Source organism: Malania oleifera, chromosome 3 (genome assembly GCF_029873635.1).
Source record: "Malania oleifera isolate guangnan ecotype guangnan chromosome 3, ASM2987363v1, whole genome shotgun sequence".
Lineage (NCBI taxonomy): Eukaryota > Viridiplantae > Streptophyta > Magnoliopsida > Santalales > Ximeniaceae > Malania > Malania oleifera.
The window spans coordinates 120,912,091-120,938,426 of NC_080419.1; the positions used below are offsets into that span (position 1 = coordinate 120,912,091).

The 26,336-nt window shown below is 35.1% G+C and overlaps 1 protein-coding gene across 2 annotated transcripts; it reads right to left on the bottom strand.

The window, feature by feature from the left end:
* Positions 1-1,017: 1,017 nt before the first annotated feature.
* On the bottom strand, positions 1,018-22,417 carry LOC131152105 (protein SEMI-ROLLED LEAF 2). Of its 2 annotated transcripts, XM_058103750.1 has the most exons (22): positions 22,305-22,417; positions 22,021-22,097; positions 21,786-21,856; positions 21,452-21,610; positions 20,780-20,854; positions 20,200-20,315; positions 18,509-18,623; positions 17,934-18,062; positions 12,198-12,245; positions 11,744-11,946; positions 11,450-11,646; positions 11,061-11,353; positions 9,960-10,109; positions 9,505-9,870; positions 9,220-9,369; positions 8,498-8,573; positions 7,596-7,723; positions 7,266-7,466; positions 5,753-5,893; positions 5,536-5,664; positions 5,007-5,213; positions 1,018-1,498 (listed from the first exon to the last, which is right to left on the bottom strand). In XM_058103750.1, exons 4-22 carry the CDS (start codon positions 21,584-21,586, stop codon positions 1,340-1,342), a joined length of 3,018 nt encoding a protein of 1,005 aa, XP_057959733.1. In that variant the 5' UTR covers positions 21,587-21,610; positions 21,786-21,856; positions 22,021-22,097; positions 22,305-22,417; the 3' UTR covers positions 1,018-1,339. The 2 variants fall into 2 exon arrangements, with proteins under 2 accessions (XP_057959733.1, XP_057959734.1); XM_058103751.1 differs by lacking the exon at positions 21,452-21,610.
* Positions 22,418-26,336: the final 3,919 nt, after the last annotated feature.

The following is a 26,336-nucleotide window of genomic DNA, read 5'->3' on the forward strand; positions in this document are numbered from 1 at the left end:
ACATCCCAAATTGTCCCTATATCTTCCCATAGATATTTTTAAAAAGTCTCTATAACTGCCTATGGATATTCTAAAAATACCTTTATAAATACCTAATAACAACTCATAAGTACATTAAAATAATATTTTTCTTTTAATATATTTACCTAGTATTTTTTGAAAGATTATTTATTTTTAATTTATTTTATTACAATTATCATTCAAAAGTCATGGATCACATGTATCATGCGTGCCGATGACTAGAATTAAAATGAAGACTATTAATATATTTAAAATTGCATTTTGGGTAATTCTACACCTCATTTAGATCATGAATTTTATTGAAAAAAAAATGTAAAATAAAAAAATTATTTTTCATTTTATTCTCTCTTTATATCCAATGTTATTAAAAATAAAAATTTATGATAATACTATTACAAAATAAATACTAAATGCAATATGCTGTATATAATATTTTCCCTCTTACTTTTCTTGACAACCAACTCCTTCATTTTTTTTCTTTTCCTTTTCCTAATATTTAAGTCCCAAATGGAGTAAGGGGGGGTTTTTTTTTTTTTTTGGTTGCTCTAGCTAGGTCTTGTTATTGTTGGAGACTTCTATTATACTTTCATTAAATAATAATAATAATAATAATAATAATAATAATAGTGATAATGACACCAATAACAATTAGGTAAACAAAAGTAGATATTTTTCAACTTTCTTACATAAACATTGAAATTAAAAAATAAAATAAAATGACAATTAAAGAAGATAGAACTATTTTTTGCAACTAAACATGAGGTCTATCTCGTGAGCTTCCCAAAGCACTTCATTCCATTCTCCATGTTTTTTTTTTCTTCCAAAAAAGAATAATCCTTTCATTCTACATCTTTCATGAATCACAAATGGCTACATTAACATCATGGAAGCTAGCAACATGTTTTCCGACGAAAATGAATAATTGCTCAAGAAAAGGAATGGAACAAATAATAAAATTTCTGAAGCTAGCAACATGATCTCGACAACAATGAAGAATTGCTCAGGGAAAAAAAAAGGAACATATAATAAAATTGCTACATACATGAAACTTGAAAATGTACAGATACATCGAATTAAATAAGAACAAATTTTAGTGAAAATGCAAACTAAGTTTCCCTACTACTCTTTCTTGGAGCTCATTTCACACATTTGGGTATATGGTATGGTATGGGAAGGTAGTAAAAATCTCACCAAGGCAAAAATTTGTGTACTATTAAAGCTAAAAATTTCTAGTACAAAGAATGAAAAAATTGCCAACTGCTTGAAGAAGAAGAAACAAACTATTAGTTACAAACATACATAGGACACACTAGCTGCTTTAGCATCCAGCTGCTTTCAAGAATTTGTCATAAGGACTTGAAGGTGGCAGTCTGAAAGAATGTTGTCCGAACTCCCGCGAACAGGTGAGGAGCTGATCCCTTCCTCGAACTTGTTCCATGGAAAACAATCTTAGATCTCCTTCTGAAAGCCCCATTTTCTGAAAGATATACAAAGGACAATTATGTATGTGCATATGTTTATATACCAAAATAGTTATTTTTTCACCAAGTATATTACAATTTGATCATCAAGTTCAAATTTTCCTGCCTGCCAGTTTGGGAATTGACAATTAAAAAGAATTTTGTAGGCAGTAGATACTTCCAAAGTATGATGGAATGACCAAAGGAAAAAGTCCAAACACATTGATATGCATACATAGACACATAAATGCATGTGTTGACATCCGACTCCCTCCCTTCTAAATAATATTTGAAGTCATGCTATTGAAATTTAAGTTTAATAATTAAATTTGAAGCCTTGCTCTCGATATTTCTTCTCATAATATTTTGGTTTTGTTATTGAAAAAAAAAGTAATCAAATCACACACATTAGACTCCATGATTTGGGGGTGTTCGGAGAATTATGGGTTGTCCAAATGCAATGGAAGATGCTGAAGTATTGGGTAAATTGGAAGACCCAATCACAATGATAGACCTCTACTTCAATTTATAATATTAGCCACGTACATTACAATGACCATAATAATACCCTTACTGTCTTATGCTTACTAACACAACAATACCACAAAAATAATGCAAAATGACTATTGTGACCCATAACACTCACCCTCAAGCTGGAGCATAGATATCATATGCTCCTAGCTTGTTACAAATGGATTTAACGCGAGCATCCTCATTGCTTTAGTGAATAATCAGCAAGTTGGAATTCTGACTTCACATGAGCAGCTGCAACAAGCTTCTACGCAAGTTTCTGGAACAAAGTGACAATCATCTTCAAGGTGTTTTGTCTGGTCATACAAGAGTACAACACTAGGTTGGAAGCAATATGAACAACAACTCCATAGACTGAGGATGTGAAAAACCAAGATCTTCCAACATGTTCTTTCGCCAAACAAGTTCACATTGAGTATGGACCATGGCTTGATACTCTTGACTTAGAACTTGACCCTACAATTTGTTTCTACTCTTACACCATACCAAGTTACCACCAACAAGAAGACAATCTGTCGGAAGGTGACCCAACCCAATTTGCATTTGTATATCCTTAAATATAGCTGTGACCCAGACCTAGATATAACTTATAAGAAACCTCTCCTAGATGAACTTATAAGATTCCTCAAGATACGAATGTGACTTGTTCTTGGACAATTAAGCAACTGACTCACAACACTTGTTATGAAAGACATATCTGGTCAAGTAACTTTGGGATAGTTCAACTTTCCAACAAGTCTTCAGTACTGTCCAGGGTTGACCAACAAATAGCCCACATCTGACACTAACTTGATGTCAGGATCCACGGGGTGTATGGTTTGGATCCCAATAGCCAATCTCATCTAAAAGGTCAAGAATGACTGACAAATGAGATTTAGATACTTCTGTACCCAAAATGTATTTCAATGGTTCTAAATCTTTGGTCTCAAATTTAGTTTGTAGAAAATAATTTAGGCACTAGTTATCTTGATCACCATCAGGAAAAATCACAATATCATCCACATATACGAGAAGAATCCTATGACAAGATACAAAATGATCTCCATTGCACACTGTTGAAGACTCAACTCAAGTACTATGACACTAAATCAACCAAACCATGAGCAAAGGATGGCAACTTTGTGCGATATGGGACCAGACTACCTCAAACTCAGATGTCAAACCCATTAGAACCCAAAGGACAGTCACCAGCTGCCTCTGTTTTTGCATCTCACAGACATCCCCGGTTATGAGTTGCATGATGTTAAGCTCTTTATGCATGTGCTTCATTTCTGCAAAATACCCAATAATGCTCGTCTCCATATTGTAACAGAAATTACTCCAAGGATAGGTCGTACATATGTGAAATGTTACTGGAATATAAGAGCTTGACATAAACCCAGATCTCCTTTACACAACCAGATGCATGCACATCTGTATAATCTGGAATTCCATCAAGTTCCACAAATCAATACTCTCTTATTTTGACGTCAAGGCCCAGATCGAAACAAGTGATAAAATTTACCTATAAATGTTCAGTCTAGTACACATAATTCTTTTCATCCAACTTCTCAATTGTTCTCTGCGGCAATGACAAAGGAAACAAACTTTTGGGATTCATGGATTCCATTCTAACACTCACAAACAAGACCAACAAGGAACAAGGTCAACAACCATAATGGAGCAACCACAAACAACTAGTTGTAAACTAAAATGATCAGAAATCAGTCGTAAACAAACTAGAAAAACACTGCCACAACCCCAAGAAACTATAATTTAACCCTAGTGGTAGCAAACAATCATTATAAAGTGTCACCAGTGAACTACCAAAAAAAGGTTAGATCTTAGAACAAGGGACATGACCACAACTTGATATCACGGAGTATGGAGGTATTCAAGGCATTCTAGAAGAAATTGGAGCAAAAAAAAAAACACAATGAGAACTCTTGCTTGCTGGCACATGACATTGGATTTGGTGGCTTTCGATTGGCACGTGGGTGCCTGTGGCTGCTCCTCCAGCAAAGAAATCTGAAAGGCTTATAGATCAGCAGTGTCTGTGACTATATACAGAATTGGTTTACCAAAATCATAAGGGGTTCTTGAGGTTCTGAAATGGCAGTAACATGCAAGAGTTTTTCCAGTGACTGCTGTGTTTTCTGATGACTTGTGGAGTTGTTTCTGATCTTTGGTAAAGTTGATGACCCTCCCAGCAGACTTGATGGTGGCTACACACTAAGGGTTTAGGTCGAATCTTGCTATGACATCATGTTGAGTTATTGGGCAAATTGGAAGACCTAATCATGACAGGTCTCTCCCTCTATAATATATGCCAAGTACATAACCATGACCATAATAGCCTTACGAACTCATGCTCTATCTCATGCTTACTAACATAGAAAATTAGGAATAGCGCATAGCAATAATGCTATATGACTACAGTAACCCATAACAAAAGATATGTTGACTTTCTTTGCTGGTTTTGGGAAAGGCAAGGATGCTAAAAGGCTGTGTTGTCAGGAAGTTGGCTGGCTACAGGGAAGAGATTATCAGTGGGATTTATTTGGGATAGGATTTGATGCTTCTCTACGCTTTGAGCTCATAGTGCAGGCAGTCTTAAGGGTTGTTGTTTTCAAGAGACTGGAATGCTTTATTAAGATGTAGTTTTTTTTTTTTTTTGCTTTTGTTATTCTGTTTGAGGACTACTTGTTCTCATTTTGTGCATCTTTTTCTTCTCCTTCTCAATAAAGTTCCTTTTTCCATAAAAAAAAAAAAAAAAAAAAAAAACTAAAACAACTGAGCGATCAAGGTGGCTTTTTGATACTAAAAGGGGACAGAACCTAAAGTTATTGATATCAAAGCGTCAGAGAAGGCCAGTGACAATCTGTTTTTACTGTTCTTTCCATTCTCTAATGGCATTTGATGAACAATATAACAATTTTTTTCAACTAGGAGAAGAAATATCTTATAACAGAATAAAACAGAAAAGGAGCTTCAAAACTTCCATAGCATTCTCACCATGTTTGGTAAAAGAGGCCTTCTGTTTTCATTTTCAGTAGAGATAATGATTGCTTTGGCTTCCTTTTGATGCTTGAAACTTTGAAGTACCGACATCTTCTGCTGTTTACCCGTCACGAGGGCCTCACATTGACTCCGCATTTGGTCATAAGGTATGGGTGTAGAAGGCACTGGGAAGCTAGCAACCTGCCGAGCTGTTTCCAGAACCTGTTCGAGAGATAAATAATCCAAGCTATAAATTACAAGACACATAGCAATATATATATTACCAAACGAACAAAAAACAAATATCAGAGCATCCCAAGAACATAATTTTTTCCTCTCAAAAACCTCAACCAATAAGAACATAATTCTTTCGGTTCTTAACTCAAAACATACTTCAATGTCTATCTCAAAAAACTTTATCACTAAATGTTGCCATGCAATGAATAAATTTTCCCCTACATTATCCCTAGAAAGTTTGTTAGATTTGCCTTTCTTAGAAATTTACAACTGAAAAAATGAACACATAAATAAAATCTATACTTACTGATTCTAAAAGTTGATTAACGCTTATAATGTCAAGTGTATGTATGGACAGTGATGTTTTGCGATCTGACTGGCTTCCACCTGCTTCAGGGAAGGCTTCATCATCTGTCAAGGCAGCTGAAGGCATTACCTGAAAGAAAAGAATAGTAACCAAACATTGTCATGCATATTGGTAGCAAGAGTCATGAGGAGAACAATATCATATTTGACAACTATACCTCGCCAAAAGCCTGTAACTCCATTTGGGCAAGAGGAGAACATGGCCTTGGCGTCTCCATGAATAATGGAGCTCCCAATGGATATGCATCATCAGGTGAAAAACCCTGTAGAAGTTGCCTCCTTATGCCCAATAACTCATCCTGGGGGAAGAAAGAGCATAGGTGACCATATTTATTGAGGACAAAACAATAAAAAATTTGTAATTGTTCCATTACACATACATGTGCAAAAAACTGTAAATCTAAACTAGAATATTTAAAGAAGTTTATATTAAACTAAACACTAAAGATGCACAGAAAGACATACAAACTTGCTATGGAAAAAGAATAGGCAGTAAATGTATAGGTAATATTAAATGCATAAATTATGACAACAATGTTAATAAACGAAGAATGTATTAAAAATGGATCTTTTTGTTTTTTTTTTAAGGAAAACTATAACATTAAGAAAATGCCAAGTGAATAGAAGAAAAGCCCTCAAGTCTATAACTATCACAGAATGAAACTTACAAATCATCGTAAAATAAAATTTTGAAAAGATAAATTGAACAAGCACTATATAAGCAACTTAGAAAATCAGTTAGGTTTTATATCAAAGACACTTGACTGCATAATGTATATGCCCATTAATATGATATTATGATTAATAAAAAACTAGGGAAAAAAGAACAGTGATTTACACAGTTAATCTAATGAATAATTATCAAAGGTTTTCAAAAAGAAGGGACCAGGGGAGTACACATGCTCATGTCATCAAGATACTTACAGTATAGTGATGGCTAGTGCAAGACTATTAATAGGGGAGAAAGAGAAGAGGAAACAATGTAATTCAAATTGCAAAATAAGAGACGTCCTGGGCCTTTCAGTCCTTGTATATTTGCTTCAGTTATGGAATAACTTGCTAGACAAATTGAAGATGAGGTTCCATTTTGTATTTCTATTTTGCTGATGATACTATACTTATAGATGAAACCATTACCAGAAAAAGATAATACCCACATTAACTGCGAATTGACATGAACATTCCAAAATATGGTACACATTTATTCCAAATAAGTAAATCTCAATATGTTCAATATGAAATAAATCTTTATTTATAAAAGAGGAGCATTATTGCATTATCCTCCTCCTCTTAATCATTATTAATCAGCCTGACAAAAGATAATCTCTTAAAGACTTAGATACAGCTTAGCATCCTCTCTTATGCATATAATTGCCATTACATATTAGTAATTATTGGAGGGATAATCAACAAAAAATTAAAATTGATTGTCATAAATTTCTAACAGCAACATGCTATGCTATTGTCAAATTCCTCCAAAATTAGAAACAAAAATTTTCTGATAGCTCTAAGACCATCTACACCATATGGATCGGAAAGTTTTTTTCCAACTATATGATCAACATGTTAGCCAACTAAAATAACAACATATAAAAAAACATTTAAGTGTAGCTGAAATAAGACTGTTAAGACAGATGAGAAAACTTTAAAAGACAAAGAAATGGACATTACCTCTGATAATTTCTCGAATTTCTTTGTGAGGTGAGATATAACAAATTCTTTCAACTGCTGATCATCTACTTCAACTGCTGAGAGAGACTTCAAGGCAGAAACTTCATCATCCTGTGATCCATATAATATCTTCTCCTTATCTGATTCTAAAAAGACAGCCTGCAGTCCAATATCTTCAACTAACTGAAGATGAGGATCAACCTGTCAAAAGGACCATTCTTTGTGACTGCAATACTTAAAATGATCCAAATAACACAATATGATATTTCTTTCATCAATGAAGAAAGAAAAATATGAGCCTCAATAAATAGGTAAGTCTTCGGCATTAACTGTTGTATTGGTCAAAGGTGCTTTAACAATAGGAATTAGCTCCAGAAGATTGCCTGCCCCAGCGGATAGTAAAAGCATATAAGATGCTAGGGTAAAGAGAGACCTTCTGCGAGACGGTTGCAAGCCTCCTTCAACATGCAAACACAAAAATCATATACAAGACAAATTATAACCAAAGAAAAAAAATACAGACCATTTAAGGATAGAAAAAAGTATAATTTATATCAAACAGCAAAGAGTGTAAGACAACTGCCAAATTTAAGAATAACCATATTTTATGACGTCACAAGCACAATTAGATCCAAAAGATATCTGAGAGGGAGGGAGAGAGAGAGAGCAATATCAACACCGCATTTCTTTCAAATGCCCCTCCCCACCGTTTCCAAAAGGATAAAAAAAGTAGGCAATATCAACAGGATCGAACAAGAAGGCAGACCATTCAGCGGCATTTCAGCCATCACATATTACATACACTTGTAAATCTTAAGAAAAACATCTCAAAACAGAAACCTGGCTGCATGCACAATGTACATATGTACACTTTTTAAATGTACATAAGCAACACCCTAAAAACACACGTCAAAAATACATACCACAAACACAAACAACCTCCCCTAGAGCAATGGTAAACACGACAGGCCCACCACATCACAGGCCTGTGGTCTTCAGCATTTTCCACCTCCCCTAGGGGGTGCAAACACAGGAGACGAGCCACTATGCCACAAGCCCATGCTTTCATTTGCATGTCTACATGCACAATTATGCTGAAGAAATACCATCCTTTCATCAGCTCAGTGAATATTTTTACTTTACTGTTTTTTCACGATATACAAAAATACAGAATTAATACATATGTCATCAGGATGAAAAAAAAAAACCCATAGATAATAAATACAACCTACCTTCCTGATCAAGAGAAGCACTCCTAAGTGAGAATGCCAGCTGAAAACACCGAACCAAAGCTAAGTGACTGGATGTCTGCCATAAGCAACATGAATTAATAAGAAAGTGGTGACAAGAGTCAAAAGACATCAAGTAAATAACAAAGAGATTGTTATCAAGGATCAAGGAAATTTGCTGCAAAGCTTAGTTAAATAGCAGCAACAAATATGCCACTTTTGAAAATGATATCAAAGCTAATAGTTAATCAATATGATATTCTCTATTCCACAGGAACAGTGTTCATAATTATCACCTGAAAGTCGTTGCAATTTCAAGTCATTATTTCGATCTCTGATCAATGGCTAGAACCATAGTCCATAGATGATCACAAATAAAGGTCCAATCAACTCAGTTCCAAAAGAGGAACCAGAACCATCTTATTTACATCTTCTAATTGACATAAAGAAATTATAACACGAGACATAAAAACATGGCAAGGACTTTGCCTAATTTCTAACCACCAGGTATGTCAAAGTAACCTCATGGCAGTGCAGAAATAGATAATTGCAAACCTCGACAACAGCAACTATGCCAACAACAATGATCACAACAAAAACAATAGTATTGCTTTACGGAGGATTACAGACTTACAGTGCACAAAACTAAAAGATCAATAAAGAAATTGCAGCACATAATAGTGACTAAAACCAATAATAGCATAATAATATGCATAGGAACTCACCTTAGACCGGGTGAAAAATAAAGCAATCTTATAGGTATGAGCCATTGCCTCAAAATTTGCAGGGGCATTTTCTGCAGATGTTGCTTGAACCCAGATTGATGAAAGCAAAAGACTCACTTGATGACTGCTCAGCCGAAGGGAAGTTAGCTCCTGGAATTTTTCGGGTATAAAACAGTTACAAAGATTTACCTTAATAATTTCTTTTAAAACTAAATTTCGCTGCTAGATGATGAGAAATTGAGAATGTAAATTTAAAAGAAAAAATAAGAGTTTGAATTTCCATACAGTTTTTCCATCAGTTCTAGCAAACTTGAAGCTATATGCAGGACCATGAGATGACCACTTCGTCAAATGCCTCGCATCCACATCCAAAATTTGACCAGTTTCCTCCATACATCCCCCATCTTCAAGTTTTAGTTTGTTTTGGCTTTCATCCTGCATGGAGAAACTGCTGCTCCTGACATCATGCGATGCAGTAACAGATGAAAGCTCCGCACGAGCATCTAAAGATCTTATACTTCCACGTAACCAAGGACAAAGCAAAGATGGCATAAGCACAGCAGAAAAAACATGGTGAGCCCCAACTCGCGTTTCGTGGTCTGGGTGGGCCATTGCTAAGAGCAACTGGTGAAATAAAGCATCTGGAAAGGCCTGAAAAGGTTCAAATTACAAACTCTCAGACTCAGATGATTTTGCAGTGTGCGAACATGTATAATCTATCAGTTCAAAAATGTACTTGCCTTCCTGTGATATGATATGTTTGGAATGGAAGAAATAATTTGTGCCGTTCGATAAACAGTAGATATCGTTGTTCGAGCTACAATAGTACTGGTTGGGATATTCTCCAGCACCACAGCCATTATATCAAGAATGGGTCCCACATCACCAACCTTTAGAAAAACAATAGTCCTTCTGTACCATCAGGCAATGCTACCAAAACGAAGGAAAAATATATATTTTTGAAAAAGAAAAGCTAGCTATTACCATCTTAGTAGAATCTAAGTTTTTTTTTTTTTTCACTTACATATTAAACAAAATTTAGAGAGAGTGCAAACTAAATTGAACAAATAATCAACAAGGCTGAGACCAAAGTAAAAAACAAAAACAAAACAAATCAGGACTAATTGTTCAAAAAACCTTCGTAAGACCCTTCCAATCAAAGTTCATGGAGCATTTTAAATTATCTATTCTGCCTATCTACCCTTTTTTCTTCTCTCTTACCCCCATCCATCCTCTTTTCCTAGCATCCAGGACCACTACAGTTGGAGCCCATTTATCCAAAAGCTCTTGGACCATAATATCCTTCTAATTTACCACCTACCATCATTTCTCATTTCCATCCATCCCCTTTAATATCATTTCTCATTTGCTCTGAGCCTGACCAAAATTCTCATTGTTACTACATCCATCAGCATTAAATACGAACTCCATCCAAATCCACAGTGGAGGTTTCCAACACATGAGAGACATCCTCCAAAGATGAATCCAACCATATTAGGATTGAATTTCATACAATGATAAATAACTTGTAGAATTTATGTGATTCTTAATTTTAAATGTTCTCTTTTTACAAGCACATCTGAATGAGCATGTGCCAGCCCCCACCTAGTGGGACTAAGGCTTGTCTGTTGTTGTTGTACATCTAAAGGAGCATGTGAGCTGTTTTAGAGGATTTCACAGGAAGCAATGAAAAATCAGCTATAAAAAAAAAAAAAATTAACAGAGAAGGTCTCAGACAAAGACTAGCAACTTCTACACTTAACAGCAGTGAGGTGTTCAAGTACTAATTCAGAGAAAATGTTTAACACGGCACTACAGCAGAAAATAAATCAAATACAAACCTTTTTCGAGAACTGTGAGATGCAATTTTCTAATGCAGACTGGAGATCGGTGTTCCATTTTTCTGTATCATATCTAGGGCTCGATGCTTCAACTGATAATTGCATGCATTTGCGTAAATGTTTCATCAGGTCGGATATTGCACCAATGATTGCAACTGAGGACTGCTGCCTCACATCATGTGCAAGATGTGTGGTGACATTAATGATATTTATCTGTGTAAGAGGTTGTTTGACAACATTCTTATGTTCCAAGTGCTTGACCAGGGCAGACAACAACAGATGTGACTTCTCCCCTGATGATTAAGAAAAAACAATACATTAATGTTGACACAGGGTTCTTTTAGAATTTTCATCATAGTTGAGGAAAGACAGTATCAGCCATTTCTTACCATATTCCTCCAAGAGTGACTGCAAATACATTAAAACAGACAATGCAAGCCCTTTTTCAGGGGACCAGTGGTTTTCAGTGTCAAAATTATGAAAAAGGGGTTCGAGCACACGGCGCACTGTCGTAGCTTCCTTTGCCAGTCCAGCCATATTACGCAAGCAAACCCTAGACCAATAACATGGGCTTTTGGAAGAATCCCTGCGGAAGCAGCAAAAGAATCAAAGGATGTTTTATAAAATAAAAATTATGCTCCAAGAAATATATAGACCGAAAACATCAATTTCTGGGGCCTTACATTGTGTGATCCAATTCAGGCTTGGTAGAAATGAGGTTGGGTAAGGAAAGAACCCCCTTACTAATGTCTGCAAATGATGAGTCATGATGTTCTTCTTTAAGCACTTCCCACTGGTCCTGAGGTTGAGAATATTGTCTGCCTTTCTTATCATTTTCTCCATTCATTTCATGGTCCCTATAATTCTCCAAAGTCACTGATATAATCTATAAAATAAGGGGGTATAAGCACTTTCAGATTGATACAATGACGCCAAAATCTGAAAATACATAACTTGCAGATGTTCTAAATTTCAAATTAAAATTGACACTCATAAATTTTTTTTGTTAATCTTATTTGTGGTAAGAGTCAAACATCAATTTTGGCAATGTGACTGCAATGAACCTCTTTAATGGTTGCTTTTTCTTTGCATCCAACGCATAGAAATAAACATCTACAGAAGCAAAAGAGAACCTACATGGTCGAAGTCCATAGAAATGTGGGAGTGCTCGCCCATGAACCACACCTAGGCATAAAAAATAATGAGGGGAAACAATCAATGCATTAAAATAAAAGAGAAAATCAAAATGCCAAATGACCTAGGAAAGTGGGTGAAAAAATAAATAAAAATGTAATATAAATTAGTAATAAAAATTCAAGTTGGAAACGTAAAACAGAAAAAACCATATGCTTGCCGGCAAAACTCCTCAAATACCTGAATCTGCTCCCTTACCAGCTGAAATTCCTTCCGAACCAACAATAAAATCCTGAATTTCATTCTCACAAGAATTAATATTCTTAGAAGCTCCTGAAATTTCATCCCAGAAACCCTGCCCACTAACATTCTTCTCCTGAACAGGAGAAAAATCACCCTCAAGAATATAAGTTGAATTTCTAAAAACCAACCTTTCTAATTCCACCTCCTCCTCTTTTCTGCTTTCAGAACAGCTGCTTCTCTCCTCTTGACCACCATGGATCTGATTTGAGGTCGAGCAAAGCACTGATGCAGTCACAGCTTGCTTCTGCTCTGAATGTAGGTGCAGACCTGCTGGTTTTAAAAGAAAGACTATGAGCTTCATTCTGATTGGGGACCTGACGTTCAACAGGGGTATTAAATCCAATAAGAAAAAACTTGGGCCTGCTCATTCAGTTGGCCCGGCTGATGCATACCCAAAGGGTTTTCTTTCTCATTAACCAAACTCAAAGTAGAGCCATAAATTTGATTTTTCAGCCTCCTTAACCAACAGGCCTGTCAGAGGTTTTAATAGGCCTTTATTGCTATTAAAGCCATTATTGCTGTCAAACAACCGACCCAGGTCTAAAATAATCATTTGTGACCCAGGCCCAACCCACCCAACCTTCATCAACCCTTCATCCATGCAGGAAACTCTAGCTGCCTCTGGATTTAACCACCCAGCCGGAATCCTTGCCCTTGAAAACTTTGAGCAAAGCAGGCCCTCTCGCATCTTCCCCCCACAATGAACAAACACCACCTGTGACGCACCCTTAGAAGTCGAACGAACACCAGCAGCGTTAGTACTTCCTGAAACTACCCGACTCCAAGAATGATTCTCAATTATCTTTCTTTTTGCTACCTACATCATCAGTGCCAGGAAGAAGAAAGCTCACCAGAGCACTAAATTCTTCGCTAAATCGAAGCCACCCATTGCCTTTGGACCCTTCAGGAACAAAGTTAGAGTGCTTTTTGCCCCTCCATCCATGCCCTAATTCCAAGAACTTACCTGCCCTCGTCACATGAATCACCATCCAATAGTTAACGAAACCCACCAAAAGCTTCGAAAAACCCTTGCTTTACCTTCCAACAAGTGAAAACAAAATCCCTGTGAGAACCATGTTGCAGCAGCCGATAAAAGTCTAACGCACTGATTGTGTTGTCAATTCTTCTCAAGAACAAACAAAGCTGCAACCTTTCCCACTTTATCCAATCTCAGATCGAAGGGAAATCCTTCAGTCTAAACTGAAAGAACCCCCACCATCAAGATCTAAGAGCACCATGAAAAAAAACAAGAGATGGAAAGGTTTTTGCATGAGAGAGAAAACCATCACAAATGCCCAATAGTTTTTCACTCTGTGCACCAAAGTTTGAATCTGATTTTTCAATTTCTCTAATTTCTTCCAAAATTAGACATCCATAAACCAAATTTATCCATCAAATGTTGAGCTTCTATGTCCTTCCCAAAAATCTCCTCCACAGGGGTGGGCAAAATTCGATCCTCAAACATTTGCTTTTTCTCCATACCGTCATTTTCACCCAAAAACCAAAAAAAAAAAACTCCAATCATTCCTTCATTATCTCTCCTTAATATTTTTTCCTCACTAGAAGTAACTCACTTTTCTTCATACTTTTTCCTCATTTTGGCAAGCATAGACCTTTTGGCCCCTAAGAGAGCTTCCTTATCAGGAGATTCTTCCCCAAAACCACACTTTTCCCCCCAAATCCCATCCTCACCAGATTTTTAGTTCTTAAAAGAACCCCCTCTGTCCCTCTCACCTTTTCATCCATTGCAAAAGGCCCACCGAAGTTTTCTCCTCTACGTGAGTTTCCTCTCCCAGAAAAAGGACAAAGTCATCAATCAAACCAAAAGAGTTGATTGGAAAGGACCTGTCTTTTGTCACCTCTTTCTTTTACCCTTATGACACACTGATTTTTTTCTTGTAATTAGGGTTGCAACAAGCTAAGTCAAGCTTTACCATGCTCAAGAAGCTTATTAAAATTCTAACTGAGCTTCAAGTCAAGCCAAGCTCAAACCAAGTTTGACTATACTTGCTCAAGCTTGAGCACTTATGCAAATGAACGACACCCTAACAGAGTCAAGCTACCAAGCTGCTCACCAATGCCTTGAGTTTTTTGGAACCTCTCACTATGAGATGTGAAAGGCACTTAAGGTTTTGTTAGGAAAAAGGTGATATTAGACTTGCCAATACTACCTTTGGGTTTCTTTGCCTCCACCAAGCCAATTGGCCATTTTGCCTTGGCCCAATTATTGAATTCAGGTTATGGATTCTGGGCAAAACAAGCCCATGCCCACACAGCCCCTACTTTTAGGCTAAATAAGCCCACTATCGTCTATCAAACATAATTTCACCCTATTAATCGAGCCAACCTAGTTCGAGCCTATTAAACGAGCCCAACCAAGCCTATAAGGCTATAACCATTACCAAGCTGCTCATGAGCTGAAATGAGCTGAACCCATTCATGTTCAGGTTCATCTTTTTATTAAAAAAGCCTCAAAAAAATATTGGGCCTATGAATCACTCATTTATATAATGAACAAGTTCTTACTGAGTTAAGCTCCCAAATTGTCCATGAGTGGGTTCATTTGTAGCCCTACTTGTAAAGAGGAAACATCCACTTGGACTTTCTAAATTTGCTTCAAAGAAAAACTTGATTGCTTGGGAGAGCCCTTGGGCTGCCTATAACATTTATGAAGTGAACCCTGGGCCTAACTTTTTACAAGTGCCTCTTGGACAATTTGAGATGGGCCTTGGGCTTTGGTTAACCTCCTCTTGGAGTTTAACTATATCAAAAAGGCTTGGTCCTGGACTTTTAAGTTGCCCAAATTTGAAATCATTTCAAGTTGGCTTTGGGCTTGTTCAATAGGCTTGCCCATGAAAGAATTGTGAAACCTCCTTTTCCAATAATCAGCCCAAGTCCAAGAAGATCATTAGAGACCCAGTCCCATACCACCGAGCCTTCATCGCTCTATCTTCCTTGAAAGAAGCCCTGGCCCCCTCTACTACCCTTGCATCTCCAGACAAAACCCTAGCCTTCTTGACTGTAGGAACCTTAATTCCGGAAGATCCTTATTTGCTTCCAGTGACGATGACCCATGGTCCTTCACTTGCAATACCCCCACAAATCCAACACAACACTATTTATTCTCTACTACCATGTCATTATTCCATGCTTTTTTTTTCGCAAAAGCTTCCACCATGAATACCTTCATTCTCTGTTATTCCCTTCTTAGCTGAAACAACTTGGCTACATGATTTATGTTTCCAACTCCTACACCACCAGCTAGGATATAAAAACTTAACCAACGCATGAAATTCTTCCCAAAAACAGTGTCCCATCACCTTTAGACCCACTATGAACAAATACTGAAAACCTCTTTCCTTTCCACCCATGCCCCAATTCCAAAAACTTTCCCTCCTTTGCGCTCACCAATATCACACTTCCAACACAACAGCTTCGAAATCACCTACGCCAAACTTCTGAAAAGCAACGAGAACCCATTAAAGAACCAATTTGCACTAACCAAAGAAAATCTCACCCACCTATAACAAGTGAAACACCCGTTTTATCCAAATCTCAAATCAAAGGTTTTCCCTTGGGTATTGAACATTTGCAACCCCCTACATTCATCTCCTGTGACAGCCACAACAATCAGTGAGAGAAACACAAAAAATAGGGTCGGGGGGGGAGGGAGAGAGTTCACCACAAGAAAAAATTATTTTTTCACAAAAGTGGAAAAGTCCCAAACATTTCTTACTAATTATTACGGTCCCCATTCTCCTTCGTGGACATTTTCAATGGCATAACAACTTTGTCACACCAACATTGCCAACTAGAGAGATGACCTGCCCTCTAAGAGGGACGTTTCAATATACTAGACTAGTCTGGGAAGAATGACAGTTGGCTAAATGCCAAATCATGGCCCCTGCATGTTTAGTGACCTCCCACCAACAAAAACACCATCTCTAAAGCATTTGAAATGGTTTAAATTTTGGAACTTGGGGCTAGTAATTACTCAAAAGCTCAAGAAACCTCCAAATTTGTGGTGGCTCAATAGCTCCATTTGCCCAAAACATTGATGTTTAGCCAATTCTCACTTGCAACAACCACCACCAACCGCAATAGCCAGCCATGTCAAACACCACCAACCTTTTTAAACATGCCATGATCCCTTTCTATGGATCAAATGTAGCATATGGATTATCTCCACTTATTGAATTTCAAATTCTAAAGATGATGAAAATAGAGCGGTGATGTAGGGCCAACTTAACCTCCTCCAAATTCTTAGCCTCTAAGATTCAACCTGTAATTAAGGATAATCCAATGGAAATGGTAGATGTTGACATTCAATGACAAGTCATTAGCAACACAACCTGAATAATAACAGATCCAAATGCCCATGTAGGCAGATCAAACAACATTCAATGGCATTACAATAGAACTTGAAGATTACTTCCAAAAGAGTAAATGCTGGCAATAGGCAAGGCGGAAACGCCAACAGGTTTTAAAGTCTACATATGAAGTCCAAATAAAACAATCTTAGTTATCTACATATATTTGGAATATGGGCAAAAGATAGTGACCTTCACTGAGGTTCTGCAAAAAGACACTGGCAACTGTGAATAGCAATTCTAAGTATTTAGAGGGACGATTGACAATATTTTTAGCAGAAATCAGATTTGAATAGTTTTAGCGTAATTGACAGCATTCTTTGGCTACAAAGGAGGTAAATAGATTATAGACAGTCAATCGCCCTGAAGCTATGGATGGGAACATGAAAGTACATGTGCAGTTAACAAAGGGTTAAATAAGAGAGAAGGTATTACACCAACAACTGCAGCATACATCATGCAACATGTAACATGACCATTATCTCTTACGTTATAGCATTACATTTCACTTTCAACAGAAACAGCTTTCTTTGAAGTATTTATTAACTATAAGTCAAAATATAAGGGTGAATTAATGCCTTAAGCTTAGTTTGGTTAACGCCTATTCCTAGGAATAGATTAGCTATAATAGATCGTTACAATTAGTTATACAAAAAATTATGTTGTTACTATAAAGCAAATAACAAAGTGAAACCTTTTATAAATCCATAACAAGGAATAGACATAACTATTCCCAAATTTCACCATGAGAATGTCTATTTCTTTCTTATTACATGTTGGATGAAATAATAAGGAATATAGGAATAGCTATTACCTTTACTCCCAAATTCTCATTGCATTCCATCTTATTCCATGGAATAGATATTCCGCGAACCAAACGTAACCTAAATCATGTTAACTTCTCCAAACATTATACTCACTGGGAAGTATGGAGAAATAAGCACAAGGGTATCACAAAAACATTTGGAAATCTAACAAGTTGGCCAGAAGAAACATTACTAGGATGCTTATGTTTGTCTAAGCATGTGCATGCATGGTTTTTCAAGACTGTAAATAGGAACTGTACCATGAAAGCCAAAGTCTGCAGTCCTGCCGACCGTAAACGTAGAGCTCTTTCATCATCTCCAACCTCTTGAGCCAGTTGACAAAGTTTAGGAATGAGGCCTTCTAAGTTGAACATGTATGTGCTATCCATCTACTTTTTAATTTCAAAAAATTAGTATCACTTCAGAATTTAATAAAACCTAATATATAGAAGACCTAAGCCTGCCTTCTGTAATCTAACTATAGCCTGGCAATATTTGGCATAGATATGGTCAAGAGAAACAAGCATTCAATGGGTCCCCTCCACAGCAGCATCAAAATGAAAATAAGATCATCTAATGCATGGGCATACTAACTTCTCAACACATTTCATATCTTCTCTACAAATGTCCAAAACATATGACGAAATTCTGTTTCTAACTACCATATGATTTTGATGAAGTAGCATATTGTGTGCTAGAGGACTGGGACCAATTAAAGGAGTGGCACACAAAACACAGTGCATGAGCACCAGATGCAACAACACTGTATTGGCTTACAGAAAGAATGATTCACTGCTCAGATCTCTATTTCCCTCTAGCTAATGGAAGCATATACCTGGCTTCTTATAAAGTCAACAAGAGTATTGCAACCCAAAATCCGCATATCATCCTGTCGAGTTTGTTCTAATAGTGTCCGAACAATCCCCAATAAGCTACTGGCAAATAGTGGCCTGCAAACATTGAAGGACTTTGGTGAATATAACCATAAATACAAAATTTACAATAATAAGGATACAGGGAAGAATTATGGCAGGACCTATTGCATAATAATCCAATGCCAATCAAATAGTATGATAAAGTTCTGTAACTTCCATCCAGATGAGTGTCCCCCCCCCCCCCCTTTCCCTTCTCCCACAACCCAAAAAATCCTAAATTATATTGATCTTGTAACCATCTTCATATGATTGCTATTGCACATACTAACACAAAAATGACAAGTTTGATTCATTTGTGATGTTCACATAGCATTGTCTAACAGTAACCGTTCTACTTTCAATCATTTTGTTTCTTATTCTCTTACTCTATCAGGTGCAAGGGAAATGTAAGGCTAGCAAAGGCTGATAAAAACAACAATCTCAACTATAATCAGTAGTATCTTACTATAGCAAACTCCTGAAGTGTCATACCTCATGTTCTGTCCAATATTGGAAAGACAGTGACCTCAAAGATTGTTTAAAAGTATCCACTACATAGCATACTCCCTTACAGAAAATTTTCTTAAAATTTATTGGTTCAATTATTCCAATAATACATCTTAAATTGAGCCCTATTACCAAATAAATAATAGTGGAAAATATAGTATGGTTATAGACTTCAAAAAGAGCATCAAACCTCAGCAGTTTGCACATGTGAAGTTTCAGAAGCTAAAAAACAAATAGTATATTAGATGTCAACTCATTGAAAATCTATAATAAGTTTAACAACCCAAACATGAGAGCGATCCTTGACCCAATGATAAGGTTGTTATTAGCCAAACCTGTCACAGGAACAACCTCGTCAAATGTGGAGGTAAGGCTGCATACGTCATGCCTCGTCAGACCCCCTATATGACACAGGAGCGTTGTGCACTGAATGTTGCATTTTTTTAACAATGCAAGCATATGGGAAATTTCAAGTATGAACCAAACTAAACAAACTCAATTTTGAGATAAGACATATGAATAAAAATATATACAAAGAAAATCACAACAACCAGCCCATATAGTGTCACACAACTTATCTTCAGCATCACCCCCAAACCAACCAATCCCCCTTCCCACAACCCCACCCAAAAGAAAAGTCATATCCATTTTAGTCTTCAACTGAACTAATGCCAGCGAGATAGGTCTTAAAAGTGTCCAGTCAATGTCCTAAATATTTCGGTGCCACCATAAAATCAGTAATATTGGGAGACCTCTATGCACCAAATAAAAATATAATTTCTGAAGTCACTGTAGCTTTGTTTGAAAAAAAAAAAAAGATATACTAATTATTTTTAAAATATATATAATTCAATACTTATGATCTTACAGAATTTACTTTCACTTGGTTGGGTCATGGTTGGTGTAGAAACAAGATGGCAATCATTAGAAGGTTTTGCCACCCAATTGAAGCCCTGAAAATGCTTAAACACCACTAACAAGCTACATTTTACTGTCTGCTTGGTAGACAAAGGGATCTTCCTATAATTTTAATTAAAATTCGGAAACTCGATATATTTGTCACAAATGAAAAAAATAAAAATAAAAAACAAAATTTCAAACTTACATCTGCTCCTTACACGAGGAAAGCAATTTCCTATAAATGCACAACACAACTTTTGCTGATCCAAAGTGTTCATTTCGTAAATCCTTATAACATCTCTGCTCTAGGTAATTTGTAATCTGTAGATGACAAACACTCAATTGCATTAGCCACAAACTGATGGGCATTTAAACCAAGATTTCAAACTTTAACAAGATATTCATTCACCATTCAAATGTTCAGCCAATCCTTTGTGGCTGATAATTATTTTTATTCTTCAGAAATTTCTAAACTTCGTTTATTTTAAACAGACCAAATTGTAAACTCTTCATTAATAGTTATATGCAAAAAGCAAGTAAATTCCACTGTAACTTTATTATCTTTCCATATACTGAGAAGCATGTAATGGGTGATGATTATCAGTTCGTGGCTATAAATTTTTTGCAAATTTACATGATCAATTTAAAAAATAGAGAGGTCGGGGGAGTTTTCCCCTTTCATCGCAAATATTACGTTAAATGTAGAAGAATCTCAATATCAATAAACAGTGCATGTCAAATCTATTAAATGACAGCCTCTGAAGTTACAGGAGGTGAAAGATCACCTTAGGTATTCGCAAAGGGTTCTTAGAAGCATATTCACAAAGTTTTCCAATTTTCCTGTCATTTGGCTCAGCATCCTGCCAAGTCATGATTGCAAGCAAATAAGCAACTAAAAAACCCACACGAGCATTCAGAAACAAGGAACTAAGAGAAAAATGGAAAATTCATTAAAAGCCGTGTAATATCATCAAGAGCCTAAATTCAATCGCAAAGCCAACAATAATGTTCACATGACTCCTTTTAAAAAACAACTATTTTCATAATCTAGCAAGATAAAGAGGAAAAAACATAGCATCGATAATAATAATTATATTTTACAATAGAATTTTTACTTTTGTGCATTTACACACATTGAAAGACATTTGTAGGCTAGAAGACAGTATTTTATCAACAAATATAGAATCATAATAAACTACCCAACTGAACAAAAATGGAAAAACTACAGCAGTAGACTATAGATCTAATTGAGACTGGTACCGAAGGATCAAGCATTCTATGCTCATCAAAGCAACTCCAAGTAGTTCAATAATCATTCTGCACTAATTTAGTAACCCAATTCTAACAAACTACATTCTAAAGCACAAACAGCATTGACCACGACAACAACATTATGCTTTAAAAAAAAAAAAAGGGAAAAGTTACAACTAAGCAATAACAAGTATGCTCAAATTCACCTGAGACCTAGGAAAGATATCGCCTAGCAGCTTCTTGTACCGCTTCACGGGCTGTCTTGACCTTGCTCGCATTGAAGGGCAGAAGAAACAGAGGTTACCACAGACGGGCACAACTTTCCTTGACATGACCCCCATTTTCTATGGAAATCAAAACCCCTCCTATGAAATTAAAAAAAATAATAATTTCACAAGCAATTCACCAAGAACCCCTTAACAAACATAACCAAACAAACCAAAATTCACCAAAAATTGTGCTTTCCCGGCGCCGTAAAGAAAAGTTGGAATGTACAGACATTCAGAAAATGAAGCAAAACTCTCCAAAACCAAAACTTACCCAGACCGGAGATTGGAGAAATACTACTTCTGAATGAAATTCAGGGGTTACGACGGCCGATCTGGAACAGCCTACATGCCCCCAAAAAAAAAAATTTGAGACAGAACGGCTAAAAACTTCCCAATTAAAGGAAGAAGAGTTTAGCAAAACCCTTCCTAATTCCGTTTGGCAGAAGAAAACAACGACAACTTTAGAGATTCATGCAAGGAAAATTTACGAAAATTGCAGAAATTACCTCAGGTTGGGTGTGTAAGCCAAAGGGGGAAGAGGCTTGAAATCCCCCTGGCTTGTCTGGTTTCTCACTTTTTTTCCCTTCGAACATTAAAACAAGAAAAAAATGGAAAAATCATTTCTTATATATATAATAATAATAATAATAATAATAAATAAATGGAAAAATCATTTCTTATATATATAATAATAATAATAATAATAATTATTATTATTATTATTATTATTATTATTATTATAATAAATGAACAATAATTAACAATTAATTGAAGGAGAGATTTTTTCTACCTTCCCAGGTCACCGTCGCAGATTTCTTCGAACAGGGGATAATGGTTGGGCGGTGACGGAATTGACGAACACAGCCGTAGGACTTTAGTTTTTTTGAGAAGGGGAGCAGAAAAGTTCCGCAACGGTTGCGGGATTTATGGGGGAGCAGAACCTTTTTAATGATTTGTAATTTTGCAGGACAGGTTTGCCCTCCTTGACTTTTTGTTCTGTTCTTATTTTTATATTTGTCTTCAACTTTTCTTTTCTTTTTCTATAGAGAATTTTTTAGTATTCGATTAATTTATTGAGTCTGTTTATTTATATTTAGATTTTATTAAATATTTTAAAGTCTAATTTAAATTAAAAATATTGAAATTTTATGATTTAAACCTACAGAAATAAAATATAAAAAATTTAATATTTTAAAACTTTTTTTTATATTCATCATTAGATTTGACTGAAAATAATAAGAAAATTAAGGAAATATTGTTGTGCAATTTAAATTAAAATATTTGTAATTGGTGAAAATTGATCATAGCAAATAGACAGATTACAATTTGTTCATTTATTAGAACTTTTCTTTTAGCATAAAAAATAATTTTCTTGGCGATTTTTTTTTTTTTCATGAAATGAGTATTTAAACTATAAGTATTAAAGTTGATTTTGATTACTTTGTGTACCCCCACGTGAAAATTTATACATAAGAGATTCAAATATTAATATAAAATGAGCGTGATAAATGTTAAAATGTGATGTTACCGTTGTAGATAAATTTTCTAACAGAAAAATATGATCATTCATATTGGAGATGAAAAATGTGATAAACAGCCCCTACAGTATGGCACGATAGAAAGATATCAGCAAGTAAAAAAGAGTATCGAGGGTTCAATTTCAGGTAAATACACTTACAAAATCAATGGTACCTTGGAAAATGAGAGTTTACTCTGTGAGCCAACGGGAATCGTGGATGGTAAGAGTTCATTCTGTGAGCCAGCGGGGACCGTGGATAATAATAGAGATATGTCCCGGGAATCGGGTTGGTCGAACATCCAATTGATACACAGAAGCCGTATCCGCATCTGGACTTTACCCTGATCAGCGAGACCTGAGGGTGGATGACACTGATCTATAAGTTTGGTGCCGCATCAGGGGGTCTGAATGACTCGTTGGTGGCTGAAGTTCCTAGATAATAAAAAAAAAAAAATGTGATGAACAATTAGGTTTCCTCCATTATGAAAATTATTTTTATTTTTTATTTTTTAGATTTTAAAATTACAAAAAAGTTCCCCTTAACAGTCATGGGCATGTAGGGTATCTTTATTTTCAATATTATGTAGGAAATTTAAAAATAATAAAAATACATTTTCAAATTTTTGTTATGCAACTTTCAAAAGTAAGGTTAAATTATTTAAAAACTATAGATTATAAATAAAATTATTTCTCAAAAAATATGAACATGAACGTGATTTTTTTCTTAGAAAATGTAAATAATATATATTTATTTATGTATATGAATTTGCTTGAGCGGTTGAAAATAATATATCCAAATAGATATAATTAAAACAAAACCTTGTAAATCACGAGATAATCATTATCCTAAAGACAATATTGTTTCCTTAGATGTATGCAAACAATGTCTTCAAGATAAAACATAAGCTATTTCGCTACACCGACATATATGAGCAAATAGGGGTGCATAATTCGGTGAAAACTGAATTAATTGAAATAATCGATTAAATTCGGTTGGTTCGGTTTGGTTCATCTTTAATTCAATTCGATTCAGTTTTATATTTCAGTAAAATTGATTATTCAGTTTTTGGTTCGATTATGGAGAAATTATATTTCGGTTAATTGATTTAATTTAGTTATATAATTAATTAATAATTAAATATAAATTATATAATTTATAATTAGGGTTTCATAATTATTATATAATTAATAATTAAATATAAATTAAATATTGAAAGCATACAATCATATTTTTTTCTCATAATTAATTATAATTAACAGAAATTTGGGTTCGATTGGGTAAGGTTCAAGTAAAAAGGATAGTTCGGTTGGTTTGGTTATGATGAATAATTAACTGAATTTTTTCAATTAATTCTGTTAATTGGTCAAACCGACCAATTGCACACCCTTATGTGCAGAGATGGGGTAAATAATATAGTTCAAAGCAGAAGTATATATACAAAAATCCAATAATGTAGAAGGGGATGAAAAGAGAGAAGATTGAGGATAAGATGTTGTTATGCATGCATTCATACGTGATGTAATCTCATTAAACAAATACAAACTTTCATTAAAGGAAACATTTCTCGAAAGATGCTATTAAAAATTTATATCTCGTATGAAAGAAGATATAACTTTAAAATATATATAAGAATAAGTGTCTTTAGCTTTAAAAGATACACAAAAATAAGTATCTTTTTGAGATAAAATTTAGATTTAGGACTACTTTGAAAAGTTTTGGAACTTCTCTAAATTTTTCATAGCATATTCTATCTAAATTGAGTGAAATTCTTTTTAATCTAATTTTATTAATATTTATTTTAAAATTGATAAAATTATATTTTATAGAAAAATGCAAGAAATTAGCATCATTTAAAGCTAAAATATTTGTTTATTAATTTATCATGTATCGTAGTTTCTTCCTCTATCTTCCCTTAGTTTTACTCTAAGTGCCTTTTGTTTTCCTTTCACATTTTTAGATTTCAAAGTAACCATACTATGTGTCATTTATTCACACACATCCCTATATGAGGAATCAAAAGCACAGTTGCCCCCGAGTATAAGCTCAGGTGGTAAGGATGTTCACTAGACGGCTTTGAACAAAGGTAAAGTCTGGGATTCAAACTCTACCGCCTGCAGCGCACATCTACGATTTACCTCCTACATGTTGACTAAGGGCACAGCTGGCCTAGGTGTGGGATTATTCTGGTGCGCAAGCAAGCCTAGAAAAATCGGCAAAAAAAAAAAACAAAAAAACACATAAGATAAGGAATACTAGAAACTAAACTAAAATTTTTTTAAAAGCAAATCTATATAAATTCAAGTAAGTCGAAGAAGTCGTTATAAATATTGCAACGCATCAAAGTTTAGGCAATGTAGCTCTCAATTTATAATTTTTGTCTCATTTATTTCCTAAAATAACATTCTTAAATTTTTAATTAATGAGCAATTTAATAAATTAATACTCTTAAAAAAAACTGTTCCAGAGTCCATAACTCTCCAATTATCTTTATTATCCTCTCATTATTTTCTTAAGTTTAGGGATTTTTTAGCACACATGTACGGATCGTAATTAGGCGAAGAGATAATTTTCAATTCAAATTTGTATTTATAAAATTCTCCATTATCTCTATAACTTCTCATTCAACAAGCCTAATGTGTGTCAATTGAAGAAAAAAAAATAAAGGGCAGCTTAGTCCTATGTGCAAGCTGGGTCAATTGATTTGATTTATTTTTACCAAATAAGTCAAAAAGGGGTTGCACCAATCTCATAATCATGAGACTTGCTTTTTCACTGCCTCTTGCTTTGCTAAAGCAATGGTTTGCCAGCTGCATGATTTCCTAGAATCTTACCCAAAAAAAAAAGAAGTGATCATTGAATCCAAAAAGATAAAGATAAAAGAAAATAAAAATTTGTAAACCGAAAGCAATAAAAAGTCATTTGTAATGGTCATATGCCCAACTCCGGTGAAATATTGTCCGTTTTGGTTTACTAGGTGTAGGTATTGAGAATTTCCTGAATTTGTCTCATATTGAAGAAATTGAGTTGGATGATAGGTGCTTACATATACGGTTGGATTCAAGACCCAGAAGGCTTAAGTTTTTGGGTCAAGTTGGTGTTCACTCATGTATATCAAACCCACCTATGAGCTCCTCCGATACTAATACTAGGCTCACAGGTTTGTCCTATAAAAGATATCTCACATAGTTAGAGTCTATGTCATCTTTGTAAGTCTAAGATCTCTTTTGTACACATCCGATGTGCAATGGTGACACCATGCATTATGGTGTGTGTGTGTGTAATGGTCACTCCAAGGTTTTCTT

Bases quoted from the DNA above. Each gene is read 5' to 3' on its own strand.
- LOC131152105 (XM_058103750.1), bottom strand. From the start codon at position 21,586: ATGGGGGTCATGTCAAGGAAAGTTGTGCCCGTCTGTGGTAACCTCTGT. The intron at 12,246-17,933 runs GTACAGTTCCTA...TTTTATGCCTAG, and splicing joins TGCAGACTTTGGCTTTCATG to GTGTGGTTCATGGGCGAGCA. The intron at 1,499-5,006 runs GTGAGAATGCTA...TATATCTTTCAG, and splicing joins GGCCTCTTTTACCAAACATG to AAAATGGGGCTTTCAGAAGG.